This window comes from Oryzias latipes, chromosome 9, assembly GCF_053564925.1.
Source record: "Oryzias latipes strain Hd-rR chromosome 9, Olatipes_Hd-rR_3.1".
Taxonomy (NCBI): Eukaryota; Metazoa; Chordata; class Actinopteri; order Beloniformes; family Adrianichthyidae; genus Oryzias; species Oryzias latipes.
This window is the reverse complement of record NC_136245.1, coordinates 35262217-35280000: the sequence shown is the minus strand read 5'-3', so window position 1 is coordinate 35280000 and position 17784 is coordinate 35262217. Positions and strand designations below refer to the sequence as shown.

The 17784-nt window shown below is 48.5% G+C and overlaps 1 protein-coding gene across 3 annotated transcripts in view; it reads left to right on the top strand.

Moving 5' to 3' along the window:
• LOC144981294 (protein unc-13 homolog B-like) overlaps positions 1 to 17784 on the top strand; it is a 40819-nt gene that overhangs the window by 13330 nt on the left and 9705 nt on the right. The window contains exons 7-9 of one of the 3 annotated variants that reach the window (XM_023958106.2): positions 972 to 1020; positions 1984 to 2158; positions 2487 to 2784. In XM_023958106.2, the coding sequence (XP_023813874.2) occupies positions 972 to 1020; positions 1984 to 2158; positions 2487 to 2784 (522 nt within the window). The other 2 variants (XM_078953421.1, XM_078953419.1) reach the window with 2 other exon arrangements.

Below are 17784 nucleotides of genomic sequence, written 5' to 3'. Positions count from 1 at the left end.
GACAGAGATGGAGAGGAGGAAGAAGAGGAGGAGGAGGTGTAGAGGAGGAGGGGGCAGACAGAGATGGAGAGGAGGAAGAGGAGGAGGAGGAGGTGTAGAGGAGGAGGGGGCAGACAGAGATGGAGAGGAGGAAGAAGAGGAGGAGGAGGGGGCAGACAGAGATGGAGAGGAGGAAGAAGAGGAGGAAGAGGAGGAGGAGGAGGAGGTGTAGAGGAGGAGGGGGCAGACAGAGATGGAGAGGAGGAAGAGGAGGAGGGGAGGAGGAGGAGGAGCAGAGGAGGAGGGGGCAGACAGAGATGGAGAGGAGGAAGAAGAGGAGGAGGAGGAGGTGTAGAGGAGGAGGGGGCAGACAGAGATGGAGAGGAGGAAGAAGAGGAGGAGGAGGGGGCAGACAGAGATGGAGAGGAGGAAGAAGAGGAGGAAGAGGAGGAGGAGGAGGAGGTGTAGAGGAGGAGGGGGCAGACAGAGATGGAGAGGAGGAAGAGGAGGAGGGGAGGAGGAGGAGGAGCAGAGGAGGAGGGGAGGAGGAGGAGGAGCAGAGGAGGAGGGGGCAGACAGAGATGGAGTGGAGGAAGAAGAGGAGGAAGAGGAGGAGGAGGAGAGGAGGCTGGTCTTTGAGCAGAGAAAAAGACAGACTGGACTGAAGGACTTGGAGTAGAATTCTGAATGAAGGAACCTTGACAGGAAAACTAGAACGTTGGAGCTGGAAGACGTAATGAGAAGATCTGTAGAGGAGATCAAGATGGAGGTGGGACTCCACCAAGGAGGAGCTTTGAGCTCCTTTTTGTTTCCATGGTGATGGAATGACTGACAGATGAGGGTAGTTTCTGTGGACCATCAAGGGTTTCATTGAAACAGCTGTGGCGCTCTGCTGCCACCTAGTGACAGCTTGGTATAATTACAGATCATTAAAGCTAATGATCTCAAAAAACGTCTTTATTTGACAAGTTTTCCCTTTTTCTTTCCTTCAGTCTTCATTCAGTAACGAGATGCAGAGAAGAAGACTGCCCCCCCAGTGCTGTGAGTTCACATTCTTCTCATAAACTGTTTATTGATCTTTTTCTCATCACTGTTATGTTTGTCATGAGAGAATTTTGCTGTTTCATGTTCATAAAGCAGCAAATTATAATAATTGATTCTAACAATCATACAATTAATGATTATTCAGAGATCAGCAGAATTTTTAAAGTACATTAAGATGACATTTCTGATGCTATGACGTCATGTGATCGGGAACAGGCCTTTCAGTGGATCAAACGCTGAGCTGGTAGGAACTGACAGCGGCCAGCGGAGGGCGCTGTTGTTCTTTTTGCGTGAGCTGCTACAGAAACAGAGAGTCCCTTTCCCCCCACGAACGTGCCCAACGGACCACCGTCTGCAGAACCTTTAGGATCTCAGGCGCTGATGTTGGACAGGAACAAGTTTCTCATTCGAGAGCCTGTTAGACGGGTTAAGTTTTTTCCATGGAGGAAGAAGCCATTATAACTGGCCCATACCATAATGTCTCCTCCGCCACACGGCACAGTATGCCTGTATGCTGTGTCAGGGATGTGAGGCTCTCATGTTGTCATAGACCATTAGGGCCAGTTTTTGTGGCACTTGCACTTGTAGGAAGAGTCTGCAGGTGTGTCCTGCTTCTCCTCCATGTTGTTTCATTCCATCCTGTGATTTGACGGCATCCATTCGCTCATCCATGTAACCTGCATGTGTTTAGCGCGGAAAGTCCACTGAAAATGTCTGTTGTTGTTAATAAAGTGTCTGTCTCTTGTCTGAAATTGCCTCCATGCCTCAGGCAGCTGGGGTTATTTTGGATGGAATGAACAGCAGAGTACGTAAATCAGCTTTTTTCTCAAGGAACGTCTTCCAACTCCCCCCCGTGTTTGGTGAAAGTGTCGGTGCGGTCTCATCCCGCTGGAGTCGCTCCTTTTTACTGGTGTGCACTGGGGATGCTTACCTGAGGTTTCTGCTCCATCGTCCACACAGCTTTAGAAGACGGGGACAGTGTCATTGACGAGCGCTTCGGTGAGATTGGCCACAGACCCCCCCCGTTCTACAACACCTCCCAACCCAACTCGTCGGCCCACCAGTACCCAATTGGACGCAGAGGCCGGGATCGAGGCGTCTGCAGCCCCCAGTCCCCTGAGCAGGAGACGTACAGGTGAACTTAGAGCTTCTGACTTAAACCACTCCCTGTATTTTCTCGACTCTGATGCTGAATTTTCTTTGGGGGTTTAAGAAAAGACGCTCTGACATGAAATCTCTTCATAAACTAACTGCATAAATGAGCGTTTTGACTCAAAAATCCCAGAGAAGTTCCAAAAACCTGTCAGAAAATCCTTTTTCTGCCTGACTTTTTGTTTCTGGGGTCCTTTCTTGTCATTTTCGTTGGATGATCTGCTGTTTATGATTGATGTCTTTTTTCTTTCTTTCCATGTCTTTTCTGTGTCTGCATGGCGCATTTTTCTCTTTGAAATGGCTCCACCCAGACGGCCAAGCGGAGAGGGTGGGGTCAGAATTATCCCAGTTGACTCGGGCATGGGGGTGGAGGATTGGGAGGGTCAGTATAAAGTGTGCGATGCAGGAGTCCTGGACGACTATCTGGACACTGAGCAGAAGATGTGGGAGGATGAAGACAAAAGCATCATCTACCGGATCAGTGACGGCGGCGGATCCAAAGCCAGCCGGTTCTATCAGACCGTGGAGTGGGACAGTGTCTCCCCCGAGGAAACGCCCCACTTCCAAGGCAGGACGAGGAAAAAGAGGCGTGGCTCGGGCAGTGGCGAGGTGCGGCTGGTTTATAGGCAAGCAGGCAGCTTTGAGGAGGAATCTTCTCCTCCTGAAATTGATATGATCCCGTCTGTGAAGCAGCTGCAGAAGCAGTCAGACCAAGAGAGTCTCCTGTATAAAACCAGACTGTGGGCCAAAACCGCTCTAGAGGAGACGCTGGAGAACTACGCAGCTTTCCGGGAGGAGGAGGCGGCTCGGGAGGAGGCTGCCAGGGTCAGGGCGGACTTTAACTCAGTGGGTTCTGATGAGATGCAGTTTTCGTTTGGATCCGAGGAGGAGCTGGAGGATCTGACCTTCGCTGAAGGAGACGCTGATTATGAGGATGAAAGCTACTATTACCCAGAAGGCTATATGTCTCCACTGGAGGGGCGGAGCAGAGGCGGAACGGCTTACGGACAACAGGTTCTGCTCCCCCCCATGGAAGAACCGGCAGATGAGTTCATAGACCCGATGGATGAGCTGAAGAGTCTGGTCCACTCGGTGTCTGAGTACTTGGCTGTAAAGGAGAAGGAGATCGACGGCTACGAACAGATGCCCAAATCCCAGAGAAGGAAACTTCCGCCTCTGCCGACGGAGGCTCAAACTGTGGACAAAAGGGAGGCCCGGTTAGACGGGGGGGGAGGTGATTCTGCTGAGGGGGGGGGCAAATGTGATGTGAAGGAGGACAGTCCCGTTGAGCAAGGCATAGCAGGAGTGAAAACTGCTATGAGCTCTCTGTTGAGTTCCATCACAGGATCCAAGTCCCCAACCGAGCCAGAGGGCCCCAGGATAGCTCCGCCTCCCCAGCCCCCACAGACGGACTCCAGTATTTCAAAGCTGCTGTCATTCATCCCCAAAGGAAGCCCCGAAAGCACAGAAACCTCAGCAACAGGACCCCCCACCTCCCAAACGCCCCCCCAACCTGAATCCAGCATTACTAAGTTGCTTGCTTTCATCCCCAAAAGTGGTGGCCCTCCCCCCCCAGTGGCCATAGTTCCTCCTGCGTCCCAAGAGCCTGCCACAGAGAAAAAGTTTTCCTTTCAGTCTCTGATGCCTTTTCAGTCCTCTGAACCCGCTGGGACCAACCAGGCGTCCCCCAAGGCCAGCACCGAAGCGGCGGACAGCGGTGCCGCTTCTAAGCAGTCCATGACTGGGATCGAGTCTGTGTTTGGGAGGCTGAGCCCTATGAGGCTCTTTTCCAGTGCACCTCCATCTCGAGAGCCGTCACCCCAGTCAGCAGAGCAGAGAAATGCCTCCGGTGGAGGCAAAGACTCCCAACCGGTGAGCCGGGCCCCGAGTCCCCACAGAGCAGAACACCAGCCTTCTAGTGAGCTACAGCAAGGAAGCGGATCAGTAGATCTTTTACCAGATACAGGAAGTGGATCCGTAGAGCTGCTTCCAGAAACCGAGTCATCTGGTGAGCTGCCTGATAGTCTGCAAAGAGGAGCAGTGAAAGTGTCTGACCCCAAACAAGAGGCCACTGCTGAGGAAACGGGATTTTTCAGTCCTTTTAGGAAATCTCTTTCCACCCTCATTTCAACTGTTCCACCGGAAAATTCTTCGCAGACTGACTCCAGACCAGCAGAGGAGTCATTCTTAGGGAGCAAGTTAAAGATTCCCTTTTTTTCTGATATTGCAGCCACAGCCCCCCCACCCAAAGCAGAAGGTAGCATGCTGTCAGGCATTCTAAGGTTTGCAACAGGTGAAGACAGTAATACTGTCTCAAAGAGTCCATCCCCAGCCCCGGCTGGACCTGCTGCTCCAAACTGCACTGCACAACTTGAAAGTGGACCAAAGGCAAATGCAGAAACTGGCTGGTTCTCTAACCTGTTCAAGGTTCCACCAACAGAGGCCTCCAAGGAGCCTCCCAAGAAGCAGCTAACTCCGTCTGTGCCTCTGACCCGTCAAACTGAGCCACAAAATGACCAAAAGCTCTGGGAAACCGCAGAGAAAACGCCATCCAGTGCAGAGCAAACTTCACTGGAGCAAACTGCGTGTGAAGTAAATGTGTCTCAAGATCAGAGTTCCTTAATGTCTGCGGAAAGAAAGCTGCAACCAGAAGCACCACAGTGTCCGAAGGGAGATGCTGAGTCCAACAAAAAGATCCAGAGAGGGGACAGCCAGCCCCAGCAAGGTGGTCTGTTCTCAGGCCTATTTTCATCCGCCTCCCCGTCTCCCCAAACAGAACAGCATTCTGCTGGACAACAGGCAGGAGGACTTCTGTCCGGATTTCTGAAGTTTGCCTCTGAGACCGTCTCTGCACCAACGGACCATCCCATAACGGCAGAACACCAGTCAGGCCAAGCTCAGGGGCAACCTGCTGCTTCCGAGCCGGTCAGTGGAGGACTCCTATCTGGTTTGTTAAAAAGAGCTACAGATACAGTATCAGTGTTGCAACCCCCTCAGTCCTGTCAAGAGTCCCATCCTGTACCCGCCGAACCAACAAATACCCTCGATCAAGACTCGACCAAGGCTTCAGTTGGACCTCTGCAAGGCTCGATTAAACCAGGCTCTGGAGAAGGCCCCGCTCCAGAAAAAATACCTCCAGATCAGCAAGAGAAGCAGCCTGTAGTTTCAAACCCACAACCAAACCAGAAGCAACAGATTGCCCCACCAAAAACAACAACAGCAGGGACTCAACCAGCTGGGTTATTTGGAGGTTTACTGAAGCTTTCAGAACCTGCTTCCCCGCAACCATCTCAAGCACCGCCCAATCAGGGCAGCTTTCTGTCTGGCCTGTTTGGAATGGGAAATCAGGACTCTGTTCCTGTAAACCAACCACAGTCCTCACAAAACCAGCCATCACACCCGGTCAAAACTGGGATCCAGTCTAAACAGCAACCAGGCAACAGACAGAACCTACAGAGACAGCATCAGGTTCCTCCCCAACAGCAACCCAGTGGTCCTGGAGGGATGCTCACAGGATGGTTTAATAAGATTGCAGATGTTGGTACCCAGCAACCTGCAGCTGGAGCTCAGCCAGCTCAACAACAGGCGCAAAGACAAGGTCCTCCAACAACCCAGCAACCTCAGAACCAACAAGGTGGCTTCTTGTCTGGTCTTTTTTCAGCTGGTCCTTCTCCACCGGCCCAACAGCAACCGTCTGCTGTTCAGCAGAACCAGCAACAAAGCCAACAAAGTAACAGACAACCTCTGAGGAGGCAGAACCAGATACCTCCACAACCTGTTCCTTCTGCTCCAGAGCCACAGCAGGGTGGTCTGCTGTCAGGATTTCTCAATAAGTTGGCATCTGGTGACAGTGTTCCACAACAGCCCAGCACACAGGCCAGCTCTCAGCAAGCAAACAAAACGGCATCCCAGAGCACTCAGGAAGGAGGGTTTTTAACTAGTCTGTTTGGACAGTCACCACCACAGCAACAGCAGGAAGAAAAACATCCCCCTCAACCAACGGCCAATCAGCAAAGCACAGCCAAGCAGCCAGCTCAGAGTGGGGGTGTGCTCTCTGGCATCCTTAAGCTTGCACCTGGCAACACCGTTCCATCGGACCACCAGTCGCCTCAGCTTTCCCAGGCTGGAGAACCACCCAAGCTAAATCCAGCAAAACCAGAATCCGCTGGACTATTTTCTGGATTCTTGAACAAAATATCATCGACCATAGAACAGCCATCACCAACCACAGATCCCACGAGTTGTCAAGCAACACAGCAACAACAACTGCCTCATGTGGGTCACGCTCGACCTCACATTCAGAGAACTAAACAGATAGATGTCCATTCCACCCAAGAAGCAACTAGTGACAAGGATCTGAAAGGCAGAGCACAGAAAAATGTTCTGCCCGGTATTTCTACGTCCTCTGAAGAACCACATTCAAAGACACAGGAGCAATCCCCAGTCCTGTCTGGGAAGGAGGAACCTAAAGCTAGTTTAAGTAGTTCCTCCCAAAGTTTATTGTCCAGAATTCTGAAAACAGACTCCAATAAGGAGAAAGAAGGTGTAGTTCCTTCAAAGCTCCAGAGTACAGATGGGATCTCCTCCAGTTCATCCACACCCACCACTGCTTCTGATGCAGCTAATGCAATGGTGGAAAACGGTGAGGGCAATTTCCATTCTCAGAGTAGGCAAGACCCTACAATGTCTCTAACCCTGCGTTATCTTGAGGAACTCCAGCGCCTCTTGTACGGGACAGAAAACGAATACGGTTACAAGGACCTCCTTTATAACTTTACAGAGCATGGCGTTCTTCCAGCAGAGCTTTACGAGCACCAGTGTCTGATAGAAGCTCTCTTGTGGCAACAACTAAATGAATATGTCCTCGCTGAAGCCCTTGCTTCTCCATGTCAGAATAAGAACCAGCCATTGCAAGGACACACACCACCACCCCTCACAGCATCTCTGTGTCAGAATCATGTACAACTTAATCCCCAAGAAATGAACATCACTGCGTTTGATGTGCCTTCACATCCCTGGAGACATTCTGCTGCTCATCTTTTTGAGAGCAGGAACCGTTTTCTGGACACAGATGAAGATCTAGTTTTGTTTGACATGACTTGTAGAGACAGGAAGCCCTGGAGCAGCTGCGACAATCTGAAGGGTCTTGGCGCCAACAGAAATCTCTGGACTGCTAGAGGGGATGCTCTTGACCTCTCCACAGAAAAAGTAAAGAGTAGATTAAGTAGATGCCAATCTCTTACAGAATGCAGTGCATCGCCGTGCAGCAAAGCCATGGAAAACAGTTCAGCCAACAAGCATTTAAACAATGAGACCTTTGACCTGAAAACGGCCACTGCCTTTTTAAAACGACTTGCTGCCAAAAAGGGTCCAGTTGATTTGAGACGTGGTGCTCTGAATTTAAGCACATCTGTTGCTGCTGCGGGGGAGGCCGATGCAGACGCACATTTAGATGATACTGAGTGGTACCAGCAATGGCTGTCCCTCTTGGAACAAGGGCTGTGGTGGCCAGCCGAGGTGGGGGACTGTGGCTATTATGTTTACACCCATGGAGACTACATTTACTCTCTTTTAACAGACAAATCTGGTGGGCATCTCTACGCCTGTGCCACAGAAGAAGATATGCAAGCCCTTGGAAATATCACAGAAAATATTGCTACCATTCTAAAACAGAAAGAAACTGATAAAGTGACCCTTTGTGGCTTCAAAATCCCCCTCAATGATGAGGGTGAAGACTTCTGGACTCCACACCAGCAGGAGAATAAATCATTAGCATCTGAAGCCGCTGTGGATTTAAGCTCTGCCCTTAGTAAAGGGGAAAAACTGATGAACATGAATTTAGAAAGCTTCTCACAAATGTTTCAGGAGTCTTTATCCTCTCAACCTGTGGACTTCACCGTGTACAAGCTTAAAAAGATAAAGACGGAATCGGTACAGAGTGGTTTCAGCTGTAGAGAGGAGCCAATCGAAGCAGCAGATTTTAGTTTGAAGTCTCTGAAGGGAGGTCGTGGAGGGCCGTACTGGAAGGAACAGGCAGTTAAAGATGTGCTTTTACCATCACCCAGCCTGTCCTCTGTGCCTTCCCCACGACAGACCTCCCCAGCAACCAAAACACGCATTCCAGAAATTAAGATTGGGTGTGTGGATGACACAGATCATCCCCATGCGCGACAACGGGCAGACTTAAAGCCCTCATACAATACTACTGAGACCGATAAACTGTCAAGAACACCAACTTCTTCTAATTGTGTATCTAGAAAGCCCTTGGACACGTCAAAGATTGTGTCTGCAACATCATTAGTGTCAAAAATACCAGGACCTGTTCAGATGGAGAAGAAGCTGCCCTCGCCCCCGTCTACCAGCACACACAGCACAGCGCCCCCGCAACAGGCCTTAACTGACCCTTCTATTTCCTCACAGAGACCCTTTCTAACAAGACAGCCATCACAGGCAGCACAGCCAAGAGTGTTTTCCCTGACCAATGGGAGCACGGCCACAGGGAAGCAAAGAACCAGGTCAGCACCGGGCCAAACATGCTGTCAGGCTCAAAATCTGCAGCAAGAACCCCCAAAGAAGGTCACGCCAAAGCTTAATATACTGAATGACACTGGAACTGCATCCAGTGAAGCCTACCTTTTCAACAGAAATCAAAAAGCCCTTTACCCTTACTTTGACTCCCATATAGGCAACAAAGTTCTAGATTTTTCTCCAGCAGTAGCCAAAAATACAGGACAAGCGATAGCAGCTGAGGCCAGTGTGGAGGCTAAAAAACAGACTGAGATTGTTGATTACACAAAGTACAAGTTGAAAAGATTTAAAGAGAAAAAACTGATGGATTGTGAAACAAATGTGGACCTGTCCAACAACACTGGAGCTGCTGTGGCTCTCGTTAAGCAAACTGAAGAGGAAGATGCTGAAGGGCTAAACTTAGACGTAGAATATCCCAAGTTGAGCTCTATACAGGAGAGACCAGTAGTCCATCAAATGTCATTTGGTCACAACAACAAATCTGAGAGAAGGGTGTCCAAGTCTTCTCTGCCACATATCCCTGGACTGCCAGACTCACGCGGTGCCTCTAAGGAGACAGGAATGAGCCACACTGATCAGAAAGTCCATGAAAAAAGTGCAAGAACTGTTTCATCTACGATGACCTCTGCACCTGGAACAGCAATCTCTACACTCGACAGTTCTTCCAGTGGCACAAGCATCCTTGATGGTCATCTCAAACAAAAGGCAAAACCTGAAGCACCCCTACCCATATGTTCATCCCCACTACTTAGCCCTGTTATAAAGAAACAGGTGGACATGCAGGAACAGAAAGAGCTTAAACCACAAACCCCATCAATTCCTTCAGCTCGAAAGATTCTCTGTGATACCAAGGGACAAGCATCAAGACCTCTGTATCAGTCATGTGAAAAAATCCAAGGTTATCAGACGTCCACGGGACCGGCAAACCTAATCAAAGCTGCGTTAGACATGTCAGTGAAAACCAAAGCCCAGCAAGTAGAGGTGCCTTCAATGGATCCTGTCTGTGAAGCTCTTCCCCTGACCAGAAGAAAACAGTTAGCTAGTGTGAAAACTGACAAGACTTCTCAGCAAGAATCGATTGACTTGACATCTGGGCCTTTGTCACCAGAGTCACATGAACAAAAACCAGCTTTTATTATTTTAACAACTCTTGAGGAGCCATCAGGTTCAGGGATGACCACCAAAGACACAGCCATGAAAAATTTCACCAGCTCCAAAGAGGTTGCTCCAGCATTAAACATTCCTGTCAACTTACCATCAGGTGACTTTACAGTCAGCTCACCTTCAAGTGCACAGTTGGACTGCTCTGACTCTGTCCTTAATCAGCACAGCAAACATGGGGTCCTGAGCCCCTTAACATCGCTGTCATTTGCCCCCAGACAAACAATCGAGACATCATTTTCAAACGCTGCTGTGACTGCAGTACTGGACATGTCACCCAAACTATCTCCAGAGGTCCTGAACAAAACTGAAGGCTCTCCTGATGAAGCAGTCTCACTGCTCAATAAACCAAGTGTGAAGGCAGCTTTAAGGAGAGGTTCTGTGGGTATTCCCCTGGTAGTTGAGCCAAAATTATTAGAACCTAGGAAAGAAAAAACATTTCAGAATGTGCTTACTGCACAAAAATGGCCAAATGCTAACAGAGTTACTCTCCCTTTTCTGCAGCAACAACCTGTCTGTAATGTTGCACTGCATCAATCTGGGTTTTCACAGTCCACATTCCAAACTTATACATGGAGCTCAGCACCAGCAAACTCTGTTAAAGGCACGGTTGACATGTCCACAAAAGCAGGTAAATCTGAAACAGCAGTACAGTGTTCAGATATTCTATCACTGGTATGCGTTAGACCATCAGATCTAACAGATTCTCAAACAGATCCAGTAGGTGTGCCGCTTATTGTGAAAGCTCAGCACTCCCAAGAGTTTCCCAAAATGCAACAGACAACAGTGGTGAGACCACAAAGAGACTTTCAGCAAAGATTTGTGAGCGGTGAATCTAAAGAAACCACAGCACCTGCCAATTCCATCAGGGGCTTCTTGGACATGTCTCCAAAGTCCCAACAGCAACAGCTTGAAACACCTGAAACTCCAGTCAGTGGGATTCTGCCATTAATCCGAAATAAGACATCGGTTTGTAGAAATGATTCTGCTGGTGTGTCGCTTGTAGTAGAGCCAGCTGCATGTCAACAAAGACAGCGAAATTTTGGTGAAATCACCATGACTGAGACTGTCCACAGGTTGATCCCTCCGTATTACTGTAGTATGGTCTTGTCTGGTTCAAAGACCAGGTACAAGCATGCCCAGCCACAAAACAAGCCAATGGACTTCTCAGCAAAAGACCGGCCTGCAAGAACCAACGATTCAAGCAGTCGTGTTGAACTGAAAACCGGAGAGCCAGTGAACTTTACCAACAGGAAATTGAAGCAGGATTCTTGTGAAAGAAGACAAACTGCAACAAAACTAGGAAATAAAAAAATGATTGGTGCTGTTGATCTAACTCTGGACAAGAAAACATCAGCCTGTGACCATCAGGAAGTTAAGGATGTTGTCCCTTATTATATTTCTTTTTCTTCTCAGTATGCTATATACTTGTCACAGCAAAGTATTCATTCAGCTTCTACAAATTTAGGGAGAACTCAAGCTTTATTGTCTGAAACTCAAATGTCATCACTTAATGGAGAATATTCAGCTCATGAACAGACACAAACTAAGCCTGAAATGCATCAAGGAAGGAAATCGATAACAGGACAGGGACAAGTATCACCTTCACCTTTGGCTTCAACACAGGCTCATCAGATGCTGCAGAACCTTGAATGGAAGAAACCGTCTCCTGACGTTGCTTATCCACAGGTCAACAACGAGCATGTCCAATCCAAGAGACCCGAGTCTCTAAGCACACATCTTTTAACACAAAGTCAAATTTCCCAACAACAATTTCAGCATTCTTCTTTGGAACCTAGCTCAACTTCATCCACTGCAAACTCTCAGCCTCTGGATCCGGTATTAACACATCAAGGTTCAGGACTTCAGCGGGAAACAGCCCAAAGACCCAAAGTTCTTCTGAAGCAGATCACGGTGGATAGCTATGGTAGCACAGAGGAGTACGATGATGGTTCAAGACAGGCGCCCTCTGCAATCTCTCTCTCACCACAACATGCTGGACACCAAGCTGTTCCTCCATCTGTTTCTTTCGGTTCTCAGACAGGAACTCCTCTTCAAAGCAGAACAGCTCTCCCAGTTCCTGGAGTAATGCAGCCACAAGGCCATGTTACTGTCCAGCCTCATCAGGCAGTAACCGTGCAACCAAGTTCTCCGCCTTCAGTTCAGTCCACCTCACCAGTCAGCACAGCTGCATCACAGCCAGCTGTGAGGCCCGAGGCTGTGATGGCTGCAGACAACAGGCTTGAACCTACATCCAAAGAACAGCAGGCTGGGGAAACGGGAAGCACTTCTGTCAAAGGATTGATATCATTATATACTGGTTTGGAATCCCAATCCGCTGTTTCATCCTATCACGCTGAGACTGTGTCCCAGCCTGTAGATCACAGTAGAAGAAATACTTCAGAAAATATGGTTGACCCAGCTACTCCAGTGCCTAAAGCGCCTGGAACAAATGCTTCGCTCCCACAAAGTCCCTCACTGTCAGGTCTTCTGCCTTGCACTGAGGTACCTGTAAAGGATCAGTATAAAATTACCTTTCCACCGGTCACACCTGAAGGTTTTTCAACACAACCAGCTGGAGATGAGAGTGCAGCCATGCAGGTGGAGCCACCTTCTTCTCAAAATCATCAGCAACCACAAAGGCCAGTGAAAGAGGCACTGGAGGAGAAATCGTCTTCAGTTGAACTAGCAGATACAGAAACGCTAGAAGGAAGTCCATGCATTGATGGTTCATCTAAACCCTCTCAAACATTGTCTGAAGAAATGACTAAAGAGACCTTTGCAGTCACAAATGAAATAGACTTTTCACAACAGCCAAGGTCTGAGGAGGCAAAACAGTCCAAGTTGGAAGATGTTACCATAAATGTTAAGGCTTCAGCAGCAGTCTTGCAAACAGAGAATAAAAAGATTCATCCAAAGTCGGTCTATATTGGCATTCATTCCTCAGAAGTACCTTCTACAGGTGTGGAGCATGAGACTAATGAGCCCAAACCCCACATGCGACTGCCTCATATCTTTGTCTCAGCAGCAAGTTCTCCAGAAGAAGAAACAGATGAACATGAGTTCAGTGAATGCAGCAAGCCTGATTTGTCAAAGGTTGGTGTCCCTGAAGAGACCATCCTAGGAGCAACTACACCAGGGGACTGGAAAGATCCTTTGCCTGAGACGGTTGCACAGTCTGATATTTCTGAGGATGTAAAGTCTGTGGAAAGCATCAATAATAACGCTTCTATTGAGCCATTTGGCAGGGATAGCTGTGTACCAGAGTTTTCAGAAATCTCGGACAATCAGACACGTCTAGAGGAACAAGGTTCAAAGTGCTTATTGACCGAGAAAATCTCCCCAGTGGAGGCTACTATTTCAGAGCTGAAAGGAAAAGTAGATCCTTCTGAGCTGCAGCTTCCAATGATTTCCCCTGAAGAAAAATCGACTTCAGACGTGGCACAGCTAGAAGCAGCTGAACCTGCTGGTCACCTGGCCTGCCAGGCAGAAAACACCAGTCTAGAAGAAAAAACATCCAAAGATGTTCAGTTACTTCAAGAAATGACTGAAAAAGACAAAGATGCATCTTCTGAAACTGTCATCCCTCAAGAAGTCCAGCATTCTTGTAGTTTGTCACTGAAAGAAGAACCATCAGTTGCTAAAACTAGCGAAGAGGTTCAGGAGATTCAAGACAAAGCTGAAAGTGAAGTCTCTACATCTGTACCTGAGCCCAGTCCTGTGACACTTCCAGCAAAGGACGATGGTTCTGCCACAAAAGCCAATGAGACCAAGGCCCAACAGTCTGAGCAAACGGGAAGAGGAATCTTTTCTCTGTTCAGTAATTCGACTGCAATGCCACAACAGACTTCCTCCCCAAGTGGACCGTCTGGACTTTGTGCATCTATTCCTGGCCCAACTGCCAAAGAAACTTCTGGGACAGGTCTACTTTCAATGTTTGGGGCCCCTCCCTCAACTGACTCCAAAAACAAACTTCCACAGTCAGTCCCACAGGAACCTCAAGGAAAAGGTTTGCTCTCTATGTTTGGAGTTTCCACTGGTCAGTCACCCCCAAGAGGTCCGGTTGCTGGAAGTTCCCAGCCCAAAGGCCCTCTACCCAGAGAACCTCCAGGAAAAGGCCTATTTTCAATGTTTGGTTCTTCTCCTCCTCAGCCAACACCTAGCCCCAGGAGTCACGTGGGGATTGGTGTCCCACCAAGAGGACCTCCCACTGGATCTTCTCTATTTGGTGGCATTCTAACGGGTTCTTCAATGCAAAAAGAAAGCCCAGGAATTGGGTTATTTTCCAAGTTTGGTGGTGTCGCCGCTCAGTCTCAGACAGGACCCAAAGCACCTGGACCCACGGCAACACCACCAAGAACCACTGCTCCTGAGATTTCTGCAAAGGGACTAATGACTATCTCCGGTGAACAAGGTAAACAAGCATCAGAGGTACCTGCAACATCGCAGAAATCAGACAGCATCTTTAAAGCTTCTTCTGTCTTCTCGCTGGGAGAGAATTCTGACAGCAGCAAACTCAAGACTGGCTTTGGCCTGTTTGGAATGTCTTTCTTGGGGGAAACAAAAACTGAGCCAGAGCCAGAACCAGTAAAACCCAAAGAGACAGAAGTTGTTTTAGAAAAATCTGATGATTGTGTTCCCTCTGAATCGCTTCCTCCATCATTTGAAGAGGAAGTTCGTGTCCAGCAGGAATGCAATGATCTTCAAGAGCCAACCAAAGACGTTTCTACAAACTCTGAGACTCTGCATAAAGTTCTGGTCCGCAAATCAGATCTGTGTGAGGAAGTGCACAAAGACACCAAACAGGAACTTTCTTTATCAAACATAAGTACTGATTTACCAGAAAAACTGAGACAAGTGGACCAGCACCCAGTAGGAGCCATGGAGTCGGTAACTGTGGGGGAATTAACTGAAGAAAAATGTATTTCTGATGTTGAGAAAACAGTTCCTGAATCAGACAAAGATATTTTACAAACGAGTAGCACAGATGGGGAATCTGTCAGAGCTCAAATGAAAAGTCCAACAGAACAAAAAGACTCCAGTGAGACACCGGAAACCTTAATAGATTCTGTTGAACGGCCAACAGGCTTTCATGCAGCTGATGTGGCTGATATCAAAAGTGTTTCTGAGGGGGAGGAAAGCCTCACAGGGTCAGAGAAGGAAGCTGAAAAGCCCGTGAAGAGTGTCACTGGTGAAGAAGAAACCATCAAGAAAGATGTGGAAGCGCCAGATGAAACTTTCAAAACGCCAAATGAGGAACAACCAGCAGATATGGAGAAGCTCAAAGATGAAGCTTTGAAAGTTGAAGAACATCAGGCCGACGCAGATGCTGAAAAATCTAACAATGAAGCGTTGACAGTTGCAGCTGAAGAAATGCCGGTAAATGTTGATTCAGAGAACAGTTTTACCAAAGAACTGGTAGTCCAGGATACAGAGGAAGTAACCAGAGATATGAGTATGATAAAAACAACAGAGAAACCCACTGCAGAGGTTAAGCCTGAAGCTACTGCAGAAGACTTGAACCTTGCATCTTCTGAAACTGTACAGGAACCAACTGATGCAAAAGTCCAGGTTTCCACTCTGGAGAAAACATTTGAAAAGGACTCTTCTTTTGAAGTAGGATCAAATGAAGACAGAAGTGTGGAAGAGAGCACAAGCATGCCTAGTTGCCCCACACAGCAACAAGCAAGGCCAGTTCCAATATGCCCACCGGGTCCACAGATGACTGATCCAAGCATGGCTGATCCAAGGATGACTGATCCAAGGATGGCTGATCCACGCATGGCTGGTCCACGCATGGGTGATCCACGCATGGCTGATCCACGCATGGCTGGTCCACGCATGGCTGATCCACGCATGGCTGGTCCACGCATGGGTGATCCAAGGATGGCTGGTCCTTATTGTCCAAGACAACAAGGGCAACAGAAGCCTCCTGAACCAGCTCCATTTTCTGGCTTCATGTCCATGTTTTCGTCCCCAAGTGCATCCAGTAAATCTCCAACAGTTGGTGGATTTTTTTCGAGCTCACCTGGATCCCTTTTTGGATCAGCCTCTGCTCCTCGTCAGCCTCAACAGCAGCAACAACAGAAAACCTTGTTTTTTGGTCTTTCAAGTGGGACTACAACAGAATCCCTCACAAGTGATCTGTTTGGGATGTTCAGAGGTCCAGAAGCAACAAAAGCTGAGCAACCTAAACAGCCAGACACTGATCCTGAACCAAAGAACCCCCCTGAAAGTAGGAAAGCCTCTGAAGGCACAGAGGATGCAGAATGTCGACCTGGACTCAAAAAAGTTCAAAGTACAGAGAACTCTGAGACGTCTGAAAGTGGACGTGTAGAGGTAGCCAAACAGAAAGACGAGGCTGACACAGAAGCAAACGACAGTTCAGTTCCTGCTCCAAAATGTCCCAGTTCTTCACAAGAACATGGATATGATGAGCATTTAGAAGAAACAGGCCCTGCCCAGTCTGAGGAGGAGGCTCCTCCCTCAGCCCCCAATGCTAAAGCTGCATTTGACAAACCTCCTCTCAGTACAACAAAGTTGGACTTCATGTCTGTCACTACCCAAGGCACGGCTGCTTTTGGATCTCTTTTCTCCTCAACATCTCCAACCTCTGCTGTCCACTTGCCACAGCAATGCCAAACTGACAGCGGACTGTTTGCTGGACTGAAAACCCTCTCAGCTAACATTTTCCAGGATGAGAAGCCAGCAGCAAAGGATGACGCTTCGGGATCTTTGTCAAATTTTGGTCTAAAACTGACCTCAGTGTTTGGGAGCTCCGAGTCCCCCAAGCCAGAATCCACATCCCCTAATGTCACAGCCCAAACCGAACCCGAGAGTCTAAAAGATGAGTCGGATAAACCTTCTCCAGGTTCTGAGGAAACTGAGAGTGCAGATACCAGTGAGACAGAAGGACCAACAGAAACCTCCAAAACCGGAAGCTGCGACACATTAGCACAGACGCCACAGTCCGGCTGCCCCTCCCTGACAGACAGCTTGGACAAACCACAACCCAAGAAGAAGACAGAAGAGCCTGAAGCCAGAACTTCTGGCAGCTGGCATGACGGTTTGGCGGCAGAGCGGCCCAAGACGCTGCTGGCAGAGGAGGCAGCAAAAAGGCCAGTACCTGTATGATAGAAGACACAACCTCTACCTTACTCCATGTGTCCCCGCTGTGACGTCCTCATAGTATGTACACCCTGTTGACCCCTCCCACCCCCACCCTCTCCTGTAGACTCCCAACATATGGAAACTCCTCTAAAAAGGCCATGAGTGTATTTAATGTAAAGACGGAGCGTTTCTGCCACCACACTAAGAGGTTTTCAGACTGAGATGGAATCACAGAGAACGAAAGAGCTTTTATTTATTAGCCCCCCTCCCATATTTGTCCCCTAAACTCCTCTGAGTTATGTCCAGTTCTCAGCCAATTTGTTTAAACGAATGTAACCATAGATTTATGAGGCTGAGCGGCACGAAGGCGGGCTGGGCGCTCCAGGAAAAGGAGCAGCTAAAGCCATTTGGCTGCAAACCAAGACAAAGTAAATCACTTCAAGCACTTTGCTCCTTAGGAGCCTCAGTCAACAGCAGCCACTTCTCTGTCATGAAGGCTGCGTCCTCCACTCCCAGAAAGCTTTTAGCAACCATCCCAAACGCAGCAGGCCTTTGCTGTAGCATCAGTCATTCAAGACGCCCCCCTCAGGAAATGCTGTGGTGGCATCAATACATGTTCAGGGGTACTGACTCGGTTTGCATCAGGCATCTTCTGCACAGCCAAAAAACAGAACCTGAGCGGGACTGATTACAATGATCCAGATCAGTCCAGATGGTCTTTATTGTTCAGTAACAGCTTTTAAAGTGTCCAACATGATTGGTAAAGAAAAGTCAAAGTGAGACTCCGCCCACAGAGATGATGGCGAGCAA